The sequence below is a fragment of the Rhinolophus hipposideros genome (assembly GCF_964194185.1).
Source record: "Rhinolophus hipposideros genome assembly, chromosome: 1".
Lineage (NCBI taxonomy): Eukaryota > Metazoa > Chordata > Mammalia > Chiroptera > Rhinolophidae > Rhinolophus > Rhinolophus hipposideros.
The window spans coordinates 97,369,788-97,385,477 of NC_138047.1; the positions used below are offsets into that span (position 1 = coordinate 97,369,788).

The following is a 15,690-nucleotide window of genomic DNA, read 5'->3' on the forward strand; positions in this document are numbered from 1 at the left end:
TTTTTCATAACCCAGAACATACAGAAAAACACATATGAACATAAATAGAAAAGGATTTCACAAGCTAGTACTGACCCTTTCTACTTGCAAAGCACTCACTTCTATTCTATTCTATTCTATTCTATTCTATTCTATTCTATTCTATTCTATTCTATTCTGTTGTTCTATTCTGTTCTGTCCTGTACAATGGTTTCCATTCCATTCTTTGCTAGTGTACTCAATTCTGTACAAGTATGGATTTTTTTAATTGCTGACCATGAACCAATTATGTTCATTTTGCTATCCATTTTTATGACACATAATTTTTAAAGAAAAAAAAAACATTAGGAAGTTTTGGTTTTCAGTGGAACTAGGTGGATTGCTGTGGTACAGATTTTTAACAGATGTTTTGTACACATGTGTATGTATCTGTGTATGCCTGTTGTATGCCTGTGTAGGATGATAGAAGACAATGCTGGACTGACGTCACCAAGGGTAGAAGGACATCCACCTTGATAGGGACATCACTGTCTTGTGTACACTGATATTTAACAGGGTACCAGGTAATTCAAGGATCAGGAGAATTCTGTATGAAGTAACGAGGCTCATACTGGCTGGATAGCTAGCTCACAATGGTGGTCCATGGAGGAGAAGGCAATCTTCAGAGATCCGGGGAGGCATCCAGAATTTAGAAACTTTCTAAGCAAAAAGAAGAATCCTGGTAATTGAGAGGCAGGTACTAGAGGTAAACTATTGATTTAGATATAAGGGAAAGGCTAGTTACAAACTGGATCCGAAGATCACAGTAGAACTGCAGGCAGGGTCTATCCCACTCTGTATCATGGGTTTGTTGACTTGTTGCTCCTTGAGTCTGTTCTGACTCTTCAGATATGATTCATCCAACTACATGCAAATGCAACCAGATGATCATAGCGGTAAGAAACACGTCTGAATGTGCAAAGAATGAGCAGTGCCAGACAAGACTAGGCCCCCTTTAGACTTATCTTAGGCATTTCTTCTTTTTTCCTGCCTATGAATAGAGTAAGCTCTGAGCACCACATTAGAATCTGTAGCTCTCTGAATTATTTCAATGTATTTTTTTCTGACTTATCTCATAAGTTATCTCTTCAAATTGCCCCAGTATGCATTTGCTTTGAGTTACACTTCATTCTTTCCAGGTGTGCACAGCCATGATCAAATTAACGCTATTCCAGACTTCATCTTTGACATGAGGGATTGTATTACATTTTTTCCATAGCTTATTGATGGCTTAAATATAATTCCTTTTCTAAACAATTTCTGATTGAATGACTCTTCATGTTTCTGATGTCTAGGAAATATATAAGTGCAAGAGCGTTTTTAAAAACTTTGTAAAGTTACAGGCTAAAGTACATGAAGTGAAAAATAAGCTTCACTTTCTGCCCAGAGTCTTTAACAAAATGAACCCCAAGTTCATGTATAAACTTGCAGTTAGTTTATCAAGGAGATAAACTATCATGATAAACTACACATATCAAGGAGAACTACAAAGGTAAAGGGTTTTAGAAAAAAAACAAAAACACTGAGTTGTATGTCATTTTCTCTTCCACTATTTGGTGGTACAATAGTAACAGAGTACTTTGATACACAATGCATAAATCTCAAAAAATATAAAAGTAAACAACTGATAAAATATATAGAAAAATGACCTTTTCAAAATCCCATTTCAAACTTCCAAAGTTGGGAGCATAAGTGAATGGTGAATCAAAAATGCCTTTTCTAAAATTATCTAATTGCTAAAAAAAAAAGAAAAGGAAAAAAGAAAAAAGTTGATGTAAATGTATATTTGCCCATTTGATTTCCTCCATGAATGGGATGGAATGTTAGAGGCTTTTTTCTACCCTGGGTAGCAAGAAATTGTTAGGTTTGCTTTGACTCCCAATGGTACTGTGAACTTCTAATTATCCCAGGTAATGTAGGCAAAGATAGTGTATAATTGAAATTCAGTGCTAACACAAAAGGCTTATTCTAACCTTGTATTTCAACCTTCTTTCCTAGAAAGTCTTTGCATAAGTCAATGAAAAATAGCCAATTTGCTTCTCCATCATTTTACTTCATTTTCAGTGACGCTGTTTATAAGACGTGGACTAGATGAGAAGGGGCTATGCCTTTCCTGTGACTTGGGAAAAGCTTACGTTATTTTTCATGCTAATGGCAGGGAGGACACAGGGCCTTCAGGCAGACTCCAGGTACTACTCATTTTATACACATAGAAACAATCCGCAGGTGGAACCTTGGCCATCCCTGCAAAAATGGTGTGACTCTAAAAATGCCATTTCTTCTCATTCTCACTGGTGCAGAGGGCTGGAAGGTTGGAGCCTGATGGCAGCCAGAATTTAAAGGGAGTTCCCAAAAGGAGCTCCAGAATATTTAAGCAAGAGAAGCATCATTGGAACCACTAGATAACTTCCTAACACGGCTTCTCTGAAGGGGAGAAGACCCATGTGAATATACAAGTTCTGACAGTCAAAACATACACAACACTTTCTGTTCTTTACAGTCTTAACATGTCACCTTACATACATAGAGGAGGAATAAATGGTTGCTTGCTTACCAGGTTGTTGTTCCCTCCATGAATTTTATTGTGATGTTGTTCCCCGCCCCCAAAGGAAAGAGAGTTATAAAAAAAAATGATTTAAAGTATTTTGGGCAATAGGATATCACTCAGCCATTAGTAAAGATAAAATACTGTCATTTGCAACAACATGGATGGATCTTGAGATTATTATGCTAAGTGAAATAAGTCAGACAGAAAAAGTCAAGAGCCATATCATTTCACTCACATGTGGGATATAAAACTGAAAGTAACAAATAAACAAACAAAAACTCATAGACACAGACAACAATTTAGTGGTTACCAGAGGGTAAGGGGGGCGAGGGTTTGGTAGAAAAGATTAAAGTGGGTCAAATATATGATGACAAAAGGAAATTTGACTTTGGATAGTGAACACACAGTGCAATATACAGATGCTTTAGTATAGAATTGTACACTTGAAACCTATATAATTTTACTAACCAATGTCACCCCAATAAACTTAATAAAACATAAAAATAAAGTATTTTGGGGATACTGAGTAGTAAATATATGTTTCTAATTTTATGTTAATCAAAATAATTTCTATGTTCATTAATCAAAATGTGTTGATAACTGGATTAAAATCATTGAGCTTTAAAAATTAAGAAAGAGGGACAGTTGGCATGTGAATTGAGAGTTTGATCAAATCCAAGATATTGTAAGAACAGTTTGAAATACTCAATATCCCAGAGCAGATGCCAATTTTTTCCCTTGCTAATGACAAGCATTTCCATCCCACGAGAACAATGGACCATCTTTCCAGTGTCTCTTGAATGATTGATCATTCAAGAAGCGTGAAGGCCAGAGCAGCTCATAATTACAAATAGATACCTGTGAGAATATCATGTCAGGCAGTTTGTGTTCCTAAAGAAAGAGAATCTATGAAACCCTGAGCCAGTTTTTCCCGGCTTTGTAAACTAACTTCTATAAACTTGTTTAATAGAAGCTAATTTCTGTAAACTTGTTTAATAATTTGAGGGGCTGCATTAATCAGTGTAGTTGCTAAAAAATTATTTCAACAAGGTAAATTGGAATGTTCAATGCAGTGAAAACAAGAGAAAATAGGAAGAAAGTCAAAATTTTGCAAATTACTGAATGCCCTAGAAGCTCTGGATCATTTTAGAATTGTTTTAATTGCCATAGAATCACTGGATTTTACAGGGCAACCAGCTATTCTATTGGATAAGCTTCCATATTTGCTACCCAGGGGCCTCTTAAAATATCTCCTCCTTCCTACATCAATGCCACACCAGGCATCAAGTTTCCAAGTTGCCAGCGGGTCTTACTTTTCCTGTGCACATATAGTGAACAAAACTTTCACACCAAGGTGTTAGCCATTGTTTTCTGCCACTTAAGTTACTTTTAGCTGAATGTGAAAACTAAAATTGTTAATGCTGAGATTCTAGGTATGGTGATTCCTGCCCTCTAGGTAGCATGCCTTTCGCTTCTTCCTTCTTCACTTCCTGCCTTTTACCCCTCCATCATTTAACTTCCAAGTTTACTGATCCACTAATGTCTTTTAGCACATGTATCACTACCGAGGATAAAAAGATGAATAACATATGATCCCATCCCTGAACGACTCGTAGTTTCATCGAGGAGATACTTATGTCAACGAGCTCATGGATTTTAAAAGGATCATAGTTAAGATGAGTGCAAAGCAGAAAGAAAAAGGGGGGTCAGTTTTGTCCAGTTGGGGAAAGGGACTCGTGAAAGACCCCACCCAAGTAAATAGCTAAGTTGATTTTTAAATAATGGATAAGAATTTCTCAGAAGAAAAAGCCAGCAGGGGGATAAATCAGCCTGGCACTTTGGCTACCACAGTAGTTCAGCGTCACTTGAACACAGGGTGTGAAGACAGATTGTTGGGAGATGAGGCTGGAGAGCTCCTTAAAGGGTTGGGAGGGACTTTTGCCTTGCTGGCATTTGGGGTTTCATTCTGTAGTCAGGGACCTACCACTGAAAATTGAAGCTAGAGAATGACATGTTCCTATCACTCCTACAACAATGTGGACTGAGGGTAGGTCAGAAGTGGAAGAGAGATAAAGCACCCCTAATACACACCTCATCCTAAATATAACAATAACATTTATTTATATTTTTGTTGGTACTGACCTGGGTCCTTCACTTACTTTAAGTGTTTTAACTCAGCACTCTGAAGTATTATTATGTGTGTTTTATAGATGAGTAACTAAGGTTGGGAGATGGTGTCTGCCCAAAGCTGTGTAGTCAGTAGAGTAACAAATTATGAGTTTTTCCTAATTTGATTCACCATCATCTACTGTGATGAGAGTAAAAGAGATATTCATGAGATCAACCAGGACTTTAGTGAGAACAGAGCTAGACCACAGTTGCTATTGCAGCAAGAAGCAGGAAAAAAAATACAGAAAAAATCTGCTCTATAATTAATGGACTCTGGAAACTATGTTGTTAGGAACCCAAAACTGCAACTCCTCATCGTTTCCTAGATAGTTCTTTCTGCTTCATACACTTTCTCTGATGAAGCGAGTGCCAGAGGGGGAAAACAAAGTGTTGCTGTGGTTTTTTTCTAGCCATTTTTTTTCTCCTCCAGCTGCCACAAGTGGCTGGTAGACAGCTTCCATTCCAGGATTTCAAATCTGTGTGTTAGTTCCTATGCATTCAGCAGCCAAATGCCCAGTAAGTCTATGCTGAGTCTCCTCCCAAATTCAATTTGAAAAAAAATCATGAACTAAAAATTGTCCTTCAGCCTACCGTGTCCACTGGACACCTGACATGTTACCCCACAATCGGAGTAGAAACATGATGTGGTAGGCAGAATTGTAAGATGGCCCCAGGAGTCCACACCGATGTATATACCCTTTAACTTCTTTGTCCCTTGTATATGAGTAGGACTTATAACTGTGATAGGATATCACTACCATCATTATGGTATTGTATATGGCAGATGTGATTTTGCAGATGTAATTAAGGTCCCTAATCAGTTGACTTTAAATTCATCACAAAGGAGGCTCTCTTGGATGAGACTGGCCTAATCAAGTAATCTCTGAAGAGAGCTCAGAGAGAGTTGAAAAATAAGAGAGATTTTCCTACTTGCATTGAAGGAGCGAACTTCATGTTTGCCATGTTGTACAGAGGGAAAGGCATTAAGAGCAACTTCTGGAAGCTGAGAGGGGTCCCTATCCAACAGCAACCAAGAAAATAAGGACCTCACTCATACAATCACAAAGAAAGAAATTCTGTGAACAACCAGTGATCTCAGAAACAAACCGAGAGCTTCAGATATGATCAGGGCCCGAGCCTCCACTTTGATTTAAGCCTGAGTGGAGGACCCAGCTAACCCATAACCAGAGTCTTCATCCACAGAAACTGGTAGATATTAAGTTTGTGGTGTTCTAAGTCACTCGCTTTGTGATAATCTGCTATGCAGTGGTAGAAAACTACTAGTGCCATCGCCAGTCATCAAACCAACAGGTCATGCTCGCTGACTTGTTTAAATGACCCTCTAAAAAGTTTTAATCTGTTTATGGCTCTCTCTATAAATTTAAAATACCATGCACTTAATTACATAAGAAAGTTAGCCTGTACGTCTTTGAGGCCACTTTGTGTTATTTAATGAGTTACATTTCCATTGCAGTGATGATAACTTTTCTTTTCACTGTGGTCCTACTAGCAACAAGTCTTGTGTGTGTTTCACATTAGACATAAGTTTAATTAAAATGAAAAATGTGACTGTAGCATGATATAAATGACATAGCATTCTATTTTAAATATTCCTGTTGGAAGCAAGGTTATTAAAAAGTGATTAAGTTAGAGTTGTTAGTAATTAAACTACAACACATAAGTAGCATGAATAATTGTCAAGTAGATTTTTCTATGTTATGTTTCATATTTTGTATTTCTTTGGTGCAATAAAAGAAAAGAAAAAAAACAATTTTTATACTCTGTTCTGGTGAGGAAGTACAACATGTATACTACAACAAGGAATAATTTGTTGGAAGAAACAATATTTGGAATGAAATCTGGCTAAATATATATCTGCAGCTAAGAATTCTATTAAGCAGGGCTGGAATCTGTAGAAATTGCCCTGGGTTTAATGATCACATAAATAATCCTGTTTCAATTACTTGAGTCTTACGTGATTTCATAATAAATGAATTATGCATCAGACAACTTTGTGTCTTTTGCTACTTTTATAATAATGATTCAGATAAAGATTATCTCCGGTGGAATAATGGGAAAGGGCTCCCTGCTGCTGCTGTTTTGTTTTTTATTAGATCTCCACCTGAAATATCTACTTTACCTAAATCAACTTCACACTTCCGAACACTGGCATCCATCAATTGATATTCATTTCACTTTGTTTGGTTATTAAGATGGCTGCATACCCATGTCATCCCTCACTTTAGTGATTACGGTTGGAGCCAGAGGAGGATGGTCCCGGAATAGATTCAGAATGGGAGCTAGGGTGTGTAGCCATGCAGAGATGTGCAGAATGGTTCATAGTTCTGCCTCCATTTAAGTTTGCATCTGAAGTTCCCTGGTGGAAGAAAGTTGTAATGGATGCAGGGAATGAAACATCAAAAACTACTTTGACAACCTGGAATGGAAACTTGTGTCTGTTCACCAACGATTTAAAAATATGCTACTTCTCGTAGAAGAAAAAACTTCCTAGAGAAGTTTGAGAAACTGATGGAGCCCCTATCTATTCTTAACTGTGTCAAGTTTAGACATTGTGTGACTCTCCGCTAGGCTTTAATAAGCTGAGGAAATGTCTCCCAGAGTCTGTGTTACTTACGGGGTGAGAGTGTTTGAGCAGATTAATGCAGTGTTTCCCATGGTGTGGTCCAGAGAAGTCCTGCATTACAATATTTGATAAAAATGGAGATTCACAAGCTTTAGCTATGATCTACCAAATCAGAATCTTTGGGGGAGGGTTTAAGGATTCTTTTTTAAAAAGATCGCTAGGTAATCTTGATGCACACTCAATTTTGAGCACCACTCGTTAACAGATATTTACAATAGAGCTCTCTGTTTGCTTTTGCCAGTGCTGGATAATATTGCTCGTATTTACAACTCTCCCACCCCATTGATCTTTAATCCTCTAAGGATGTACAAAAGTACAGCTTCAAAATGTTTCTGCGTCACTGCATATGGTTCCTCCACTTAACTCCCTTCACCTGCTGAAGCAGGTTGGCTTTGCTGTTCATCCTGAGGACAAGGTTGTCTGGGGAAGCCTGCTGTAGTGCTGTTGCTCCCTTACCATGGAGGAATTTTCTGGTCATGGAATGTTAGGTGTGATGCGTGTGTGTGGCTGATGAGACAGACAGAGCAATGGGATATGCCCTCAAAGGTGAATTTCCTCAGCAGATGGCAGGACTCTGAAAATCCAGTTGCACCTGAGTAGAGTCTGTAGTCTGTTCATCCTGTGGAGTGTTCTAGAATGGCAGATGACTAAGATATTCTCAAAAACCAGCACCCAGGAAAGTTATTTCAATGATACTTACTTTTTTTTTCTTTTTCTTTGCAACAAGGATACCTAGATTTTTGTTTTTCTTAAGAAGAGCAATTTAAAAGGCAAGTCATTGTAAATGAATAAATTGTTCCTGTATTTCCTGTGGTGAAAATGGGGTAAACTCTATGGGTGGATGTACGCAACGTATTTTCTTTAATATCCCAACTTAATTGAAGACACCCTACTCCTTCTTATCCATGTTGTGGCTGGGAATAATAATAGTATTTAGCTAATTGAGTTGTTCCGTGGACTTACTGATATAACTCATATAAAGCAATTAGAACAGTATGTGAGGTGTAGCAAGGGCTCAATAAGTATCAACAATAATATGTACGATTTATTGAGCATTTACAATGTGATAGTCTCTGTGCTAAGTGCTTTGCAAGAATCATCTCAGCAATTTGCTCAAAGTCATGAAGCTCTAAAGTAGCAGAATGAGGATTTAAATCCATCCATGCTCCTGACCTCTGTATTATCTGCCACTTCCATAAATGTTGGTCCTTATTTCTTCACATTATTATTGAAATACATTTCTCATTTAATGCCTTACTGCTTGGTTTTATGTCAGTTCATTTTGAAGGACCACATATCCTCCCTGTCCACCCAGTCGGAAGAGGTGGCTAGGCTTCTCTTGGATTGAGTAACTACCAAAGGATGGAAATGAGTTAGAGGCAAGCAACTGATTTTCAATTTGTGTCAGAGTGGGAGGTGGAGGGAAGACACTTCTTGGGGACATCGTGCAAGCAATGAGGCTGGCTGTGATTGTTTTCCAGACTGTGGGTGAATTCTCTGTCAAGTCTAGTCTTATTTTCCACAGGTCATGTAATGCAGATTGTTCTTGCTATGAAAAAAAAATGGCACCCAATATCTGTATGGTCCAAGCCCAATACAATAAAGTCGACCTTGGTTGCATTCTCCTACCTCCCATCGCCACTCAACCTGAGTGAGGTTTCCTACTCTCATGGTACTTTGCATATTTCCTCAAAGACTTCTTTTTTTTGTTTGTTTTTGTTTGTTTTTCTTTTTACCAGATGCTGTCATGGATAGTAGTTGTTTGCAGTTATATCTAAAATACTGTCTGACCATAATCTTTGGAGTCAGACCTGAGTTTAAATCCTGGGTTGGATATTTCCTGGTCTAATCCACTAAGACCTCTGTTTCTCAATTTCCTCTTGTGCAGTGGAGATAATAATGGCACCTCATGCAGTTTATGTCAGGATGTAGTAAAAGAATACATGTAAAATGCTTGATTAACTAACCAGTCAACCTGTGATTAGCTATTATCATCTAAACTTTGTTTTAATAGATTTTAAGCTTCGCGAAAACGGAAGGTAGGATTTTCTTTACCCATTCCACTTTGTATAATACCTGGACCATAAATCCAACAAATAAATAAATGATGAATAATCAGAAAGGAAAAATGGGATGAAATTTAGTTTTTGACCAGGCCAACCAACTGAGGCTCTGAAACTAGGCTTTGGAGAAACCTCTCTACCCCACCCCCCTCACCTCCCCAACCATCCCCCTTTTAATACCATCCTGCACCTGGAATCAAACTGATACGCATAATCAGAATCCCTTTGTTCCCTGTCTCAGTTCATGAAAGGACAGCCTTACCTCTCATTTTGGAAGAAAACATTGTTTTCCTTCCAAAAGCCGTATTGCTGAAAATGAAGAAGAAATGGGTTTCTTTTTGCCAGTAAATGATGATTTTAAAACAAACTGCCCTGTAGGGACCTGCTCTGAAGTGCAGTCGTGAGTGTGTCTATGAATGAGCCTGTTTATTTTCCGGCACATAGGCCCAAGGAAGCTTCCTTGGGGCCACAGAGCAGAGCTTGAGCCCCAGAGTTGCTTTGTTGAAACTTCGTTTAAGCAATGAGACCTGGATCTGCTTCTAACCCTCCCCTTTGGCTTCTTGAGAGTAGGTCATGTGGAAACTTTTGGCAAACTATCAAACAGCAGCCCCTGTCTCTTATCACTACCTCATACTGGTCTCTTTCCCTTCGGCTACCCCTGGGGGGAGGGGCAGAGAACTTTCCTGTATCTAAAATTGCACAATTCAGAAAGGGCAGTCTTTTAAAAAGTGACAGTAAAGGGTTGATCACTTATCCCATTGACTTTTGTATGTTAGTGGAGAGAAGCATTTGTCAAGTGCTTCTTGGCTGTCTGGCCACTGTTAAGGCTTTCTCATGGGAAGTCTCCTGGAAGTCAGTGTACAGCTGTCAGCTGGACTGGCTTCTGATGCTTTGGGGCAGGGGGCAGTTTATTAACTCTATCCAAGCCTCCATTTCTTCATGTGCAATATGAGAATGCAAATTTTTATCTTCTTCAAAGAGTGGCTATGGGGACGGGACAGAAGGCCTGCTGAGCCCAAGGTTTGACGAGTACATGCCCCACACCATGGAGCTGAGGTATCATTTACACATATTACAGCACATCATCCTCACCACACCCTCGAGGGAGGTATACTGGCCCCATTCTGGAGCCCGGAAAACTGAGGCATAGAGGGTTTAAGTATTGACTGAGGTCAGAAATGTGGTTTCTTCTATTGGTCACTTGAGTATTTCTCTTTAAAAAGGGAATGTCAGACTCTTTAGGAAGAAAAGATATGGAGTCAGTGCTTTAATTCAATTCCAAGCTATGACTCCAAGCTAAGAGTAACTGACAAAGCCACTTTGCCTGTTTAGACCACAGTGTTCTTCCGGCTGAACCTCAGAGGATGGGCATGGGTCCTTTCCCAGGTCCTTCTTCTCCTCCACCTCAACGTTGTTTAAGTATTTTGGACAGAGAGACCTTCCCTGATGCCTTCCTTGTATTGCTTTCCTTCGTGACATCATTAGCAATTGCAAATCATATTCACAATAAACACTGAGAAAAGAACCCGGCCAAGACGGTCCAGTGTGCAGTCACGCTCACGGCTTCCCTTAAGGAGAGGTGTCAGGAACACACTGTGCTGGTCTGGCGGCTTCCTCAGCGTGGGGCTTCCTAAGAGAGAGAGCAGAAACCTCACAAGGGCCCACAGGCAGTCTTAATGCTCTAGGTAACAGGCTGTGGGGTCCTGGCAGATCAGTGAGAGAGCACATGGCTCTTTAAGAAAAGTGAGAGTATCAGCTCCCTCACTCATGCAACAGCTAGTCACTGCCTCCTATGTGCCAGGTGCTAGTCGAAGCTCTAGGCTGTCTCAGTGAACAAGATGGACAAAAATCTCTGCCTTAATAGGCAGGGGCTGTATTCTAGCTGGAGGAGATATTAGATAAAAAGTAAACAAGTATACATGTTGATTGGTGACAGTGTGTTGGAGGAAAGCAGCACCTGTTCAGCGGGTAATGACTCCAGGGGGAATGGACAGGGGGGAACTGTGGTCTTCCACACAGTGAAGTTAGCAATGGCCTCGCTTCAATGGGGCTTTCAGAGCCAAGACCTCATAAAGTCGCTTATTCCTAGAGTGATCTGGGAGCAAGCATTTCCATAGAGGGAACAGCAAGGGCCGAGGCCTGAGTTTATGAGGTAAAGAACCTGCAACGAAACCCCACAGTTCCTGGGAAGAACAATTCCATTGCAAGAAACCCAAAACTGCAACTTCCAGACCAAGTGGGAACATCCTCCCTTTGGACTTTTTATTAGCGTCATGGCTACACACAGTTCTCAGCCCAACAACATCAACTTTATTTTATCATAATAAAAATTATATATATATTTTAAGGTGTACAATATGATATTTTGACATTCATACACAGAGTGAAATGACTAGTCAAGCTAATGAACATATCCATCTCCTCTCATAGTTACCTTCTTTTGCAATGAGAGGACCAGAAATCTACTGGAGTGTTGTTAACTACAATCAGCATGTTATACATTAAATCTCTAGAATTTATTCATCTTACATAACTACAACTTTGTACCCCTTGACCAGCATCTCCCCATTTTCCCACCTCCCGGCCCTTGTTAACCATCATTCTAGTCTCTGCTTCCATGAATTCAATATTTTCAGATTTGACACTTAAGTGAGACCATGCAGTGCTTTTCTTTCTGCGTCTGGCTTATTTCTCTTAGCTTTGTGGCCTCCAGGTTCCCCCATGTTGTCATAAGTGGCAGGATTGCCTTCTTTGTTTTTTTAATTCAATTTATTTGGGTGACATTGGTTAGTAAAATTACATAGGTTTCATGTGTACATTTCCCTAACACATCATCTATATATTATATATTGCATTGTGTGTTCACCACCCAGTGTGTGTGTGTGTGTGTGTGTCACAATTTCTTATGCATTCATCTATCGACAGTTGTTTCCATATCTCAGCTATTGTGAATAATGATGTAATAAACATGAGAGTGCAGGTTTCTCTTTGAAGTGATGATTTCATGTCTTTAGGGTATATACCTAGAAGAGAGGTTGCTGTATTAGGTCGTAATTCTAGTTTCAATTTTTGAGGAATCCATACTGTTTTCCATAATTGTGGTACCAATTTAGGTTTTCACCACAATTAATGAAAGTTCCCTTTTACCCACGTTCTTGCCAACCCTTGTTATCTTTCTGATAATAGCTATCCTAATAAGTGTGAGGTGATATCTCATTGTGGTTTTGATTTGCCTTTCTCTGATGATTAGTGATGCTGAGCACCTTTTTAAGTATCTGTTGGCAATTTGCATGTCCTCTTGGAAAAAGACTATTCCAGACCTTTGCCCATTTTTAAATCAAGTTATTTGTTTTTTTTTTGTTATTGAGTCATATGAGTTACTTATGTGTATGGGTGTGTGTGTGTGTGTGTGTGTGTGTGTGTGTGTGTGTATATATACACACACATATATCTCCAAAAATATGTATATACATTTTAGGAAAGGAAAAAAACTGTATTAAAATTACACTGATGGGAACCACTTTCAGCACCTCTTGTAATTGCACAAGTCAAATGTGAATTGTATTTGTCTTTTGTTATCGGTATATATTGAGTATTACAACTTTAATAGTTTTTTCCTTTCTTCAAATGTAATTCATTTACTTGGCACCCTCTGTATATATAGGATATTGACTTCTTATCAAATATGTGTTTTGCAAATATTTTCTCCCATTCTGCAGGTTTTCTCCCATTCTGCATTGTTATTTTGTCAGTGGTTTCCTTTGGTGTGTGGAAGCTTTTTCATCTGATAAAGTCCCACTTGTTTATTTTTTGTTTTTGTGGCCAGGACATCCACCTTAACTGTAGACAGAAGGACCTGATCACTGACTTTCATTTATGGGGCAAGTTGAAGGGTTCTACTGAGGTCCCTGGGGTCGATAAACAGAAAAATCCCCCCCGGAAACCAGAGGTCGATGTGTATTTAAGTAATAATAATCCTGTGAATTAACAGGAAGGAAGATCTGTGAATTCAGTTAACTACTAGTTTGAACACTTCTCATGTTGCAAAGTTACGGGGGTGGATGGATTAATTAGGATGTCACAAAACAGTTTTGGGGGATCATTTTGGTTTTAACCTTCATTCCTGAGCTGATAAGTACTTGTGCCGATGTTTAGATTTTTAGTTCCTTTAAAACTGCGTGGAACAATGGGAAGAATAATGGGCTCTGAGTTGAATAAATTAGAGTCTGAATCTCAGTCCCATCACGCACCAGTAGTAGGCCCCCAAGCCTGCTATTTAAACCCTCTGAGGCTTAGTATTTCTCTATAAATCTTATCTAATTATACCTATTTTCACAGTGGCTAAAAGAGAAAACAGTGTATGTAAATCTGGTATGTGGTGATTGCTTAATTATTGGTGACTATTGCTGTGCAGCGAGTATGTCCACTGTACATCTGTGAAGTATGATGTGCCCTCCAGGCTCTGGGAGACATGTGGGGAGTATAAAGGAAAGGTAAGGCATGATTTCTGCCTTCTAGAAACTTACCCTTAGGTGTGAAGATATGCACCCAAGTAGCTATAATATCATGTATCATAAGAGGAAAAAGTCCTATAAAAACACATAAAAAGGGAGAGATTTCCTCCAATTTTGCTTGGAGACGTTTCATGGAAAAGTTTTAGGAATTTGAGAGCACAGGTAGTGTGGAAAGGGTTTTTCAAATAGATACAGTGTTTTGAACAAAGCCTGGAGATGGAGAAGCTCAGAATGAGTTTGGGAAAAGGAAGCTGAGCCGTCAGGGAGAGTGGATGGGCAGAAGTCGGGCCGTCAGCTGCCACCCTCAAGCTGGCATCTGATGGTGAGGAGACCAGGATGCTGTTGAAAGGAGCTCAAGTTTTATTCAGCAGGCAAACAGGGAGCCATGGGAAATTCTTGATTGACTGAATAATTATATGACGGCTGCCTCTCAAAGTGATTACTCTGGTAACCCTGTATGGTGTGAATAGCACATAAAGAGACTTGTAATAAGGACAAAAACCAGGAGTGACTGAGCCCTCACTCTATTCTAAAAGTATTACTCAGTTCCCTCACCAGCCCAGTGAGCTAAGTGCTATTATCAAGTCCCTTGGTACAGAAGCAGACATTAAGGCAGGGAGAAGTTAGGTAACTTACCCAAGGTCACACAGCTACTCAGGGATCCTAGACCGGAGTCCAACCCACCTGGCTTTGGACTCCATATGCTGAACCATGATGCTATATTGCCTCAAAATCTAACCCGAAGTTAGAGATGCCTGCATTCTACCTAGCTCTGCCTTTATCTGATCTTTCTTGTTCTTTCTTGGTACTCAGTTTGCTCATCTATGAAATAAGAGGTTGGAATTGGTTTTCTGAGGTGCTTTCTAACACTTTTTATTTTAATTCTATATTTTAATGTGGTCCTGATCTATGTAAGCAGTAATGGGAGAGGGTGGGGGTGATGAAATGATTATGCAAGACAGAGACAGAAACTCCAAACTATTTTTTGTTTCTGATTGGTTAGTTTTTCCTTCTCAAACTTTCTGTACCTCGAATTTACTTAAATTGATTTTTGTTAAAAAAAGCTTAGGAGGTACACACTGGACAACAACAACAAAAAAGCATATATTTTGTTATGCTGAATGGATGTGAGCTAATGCATAAGGTAACTACTAAACTAAAATTTATAAATATTAAGAAGATATTAGTTTATCATACCCATGCTTTGCAACAGTACGATAGTTACTACTTAAACCAGAATCTTAGTTCACAATGACTCAGACTGTACCCTAGGATAAGACAACTCATTGAAAAGAAGAAAGTCAATATTGCATGACTCCCTTTAGCATCATTTCTCTCTGCACTCAGCTGGTTGGGACAAAACACACACTTTGTTTTTCCTAACTAGTAAACAGTGTTTCTGAAGCAGCTGAATCCAAGCTGTTACTCCGCCCCTCGTCATTTTCAGGTTTCTCTTCTTATTTCAAGATGTGGTACTCCGGTCCCTGTCTGCAGCAGAAATCCAGCTTGGTTAGTTTCCGTTTCCAAGGCAACTGACCAGCCCAACAAAGCCACAGGCAGCCAGAGCAGGTTCGCTGGTCCTGGGGACGCCTGGCCATCACTGCCACGTGTCCTGTTTTCTCAGGACCTTCTGGTGACCTCCCGGGTCTTCGGGTGATCTGCGCGTTACTTCATGCATGGCGCTCACTCTGTGTAAGAGTGATAACGAGGAAGCCGGTAATTCCGACAGGGTGG

General features: G+C 39.4%; 1 protein-coding gene across 5 annotated transcripts in view; it reads left to right on the top strand.

Annotated features, from left to right (window-relative positions):
• Window positions 1-15,690, top strand: part of KCNIP4 (potassium voltage-gated channel interacting protein 4) — a 1,007,764-nt gene that overhangs the window by 532,405 nt on the left and 459,669 nt on the right. The window contains exon 1 of one of the 5 annotated variants that reach the window (XM_081048285.1): window positions 15,447-15,672. The exons of the other annotated variants lie outside the window; for them this stretch is intronic. Within the exon in view, the coding sequence (XP_080904411.1) occupies window positions 15,633-15,672 (40 nt within the window). The 5' untranslated portion in view covers window positions 15,447-15,632. Of the gene's footprint in view, window positions 1-15,446; window positions 15,673-15,690 lie in introns of those variants that run through there. 5 annotated transcript variants of the gene reach the window in all.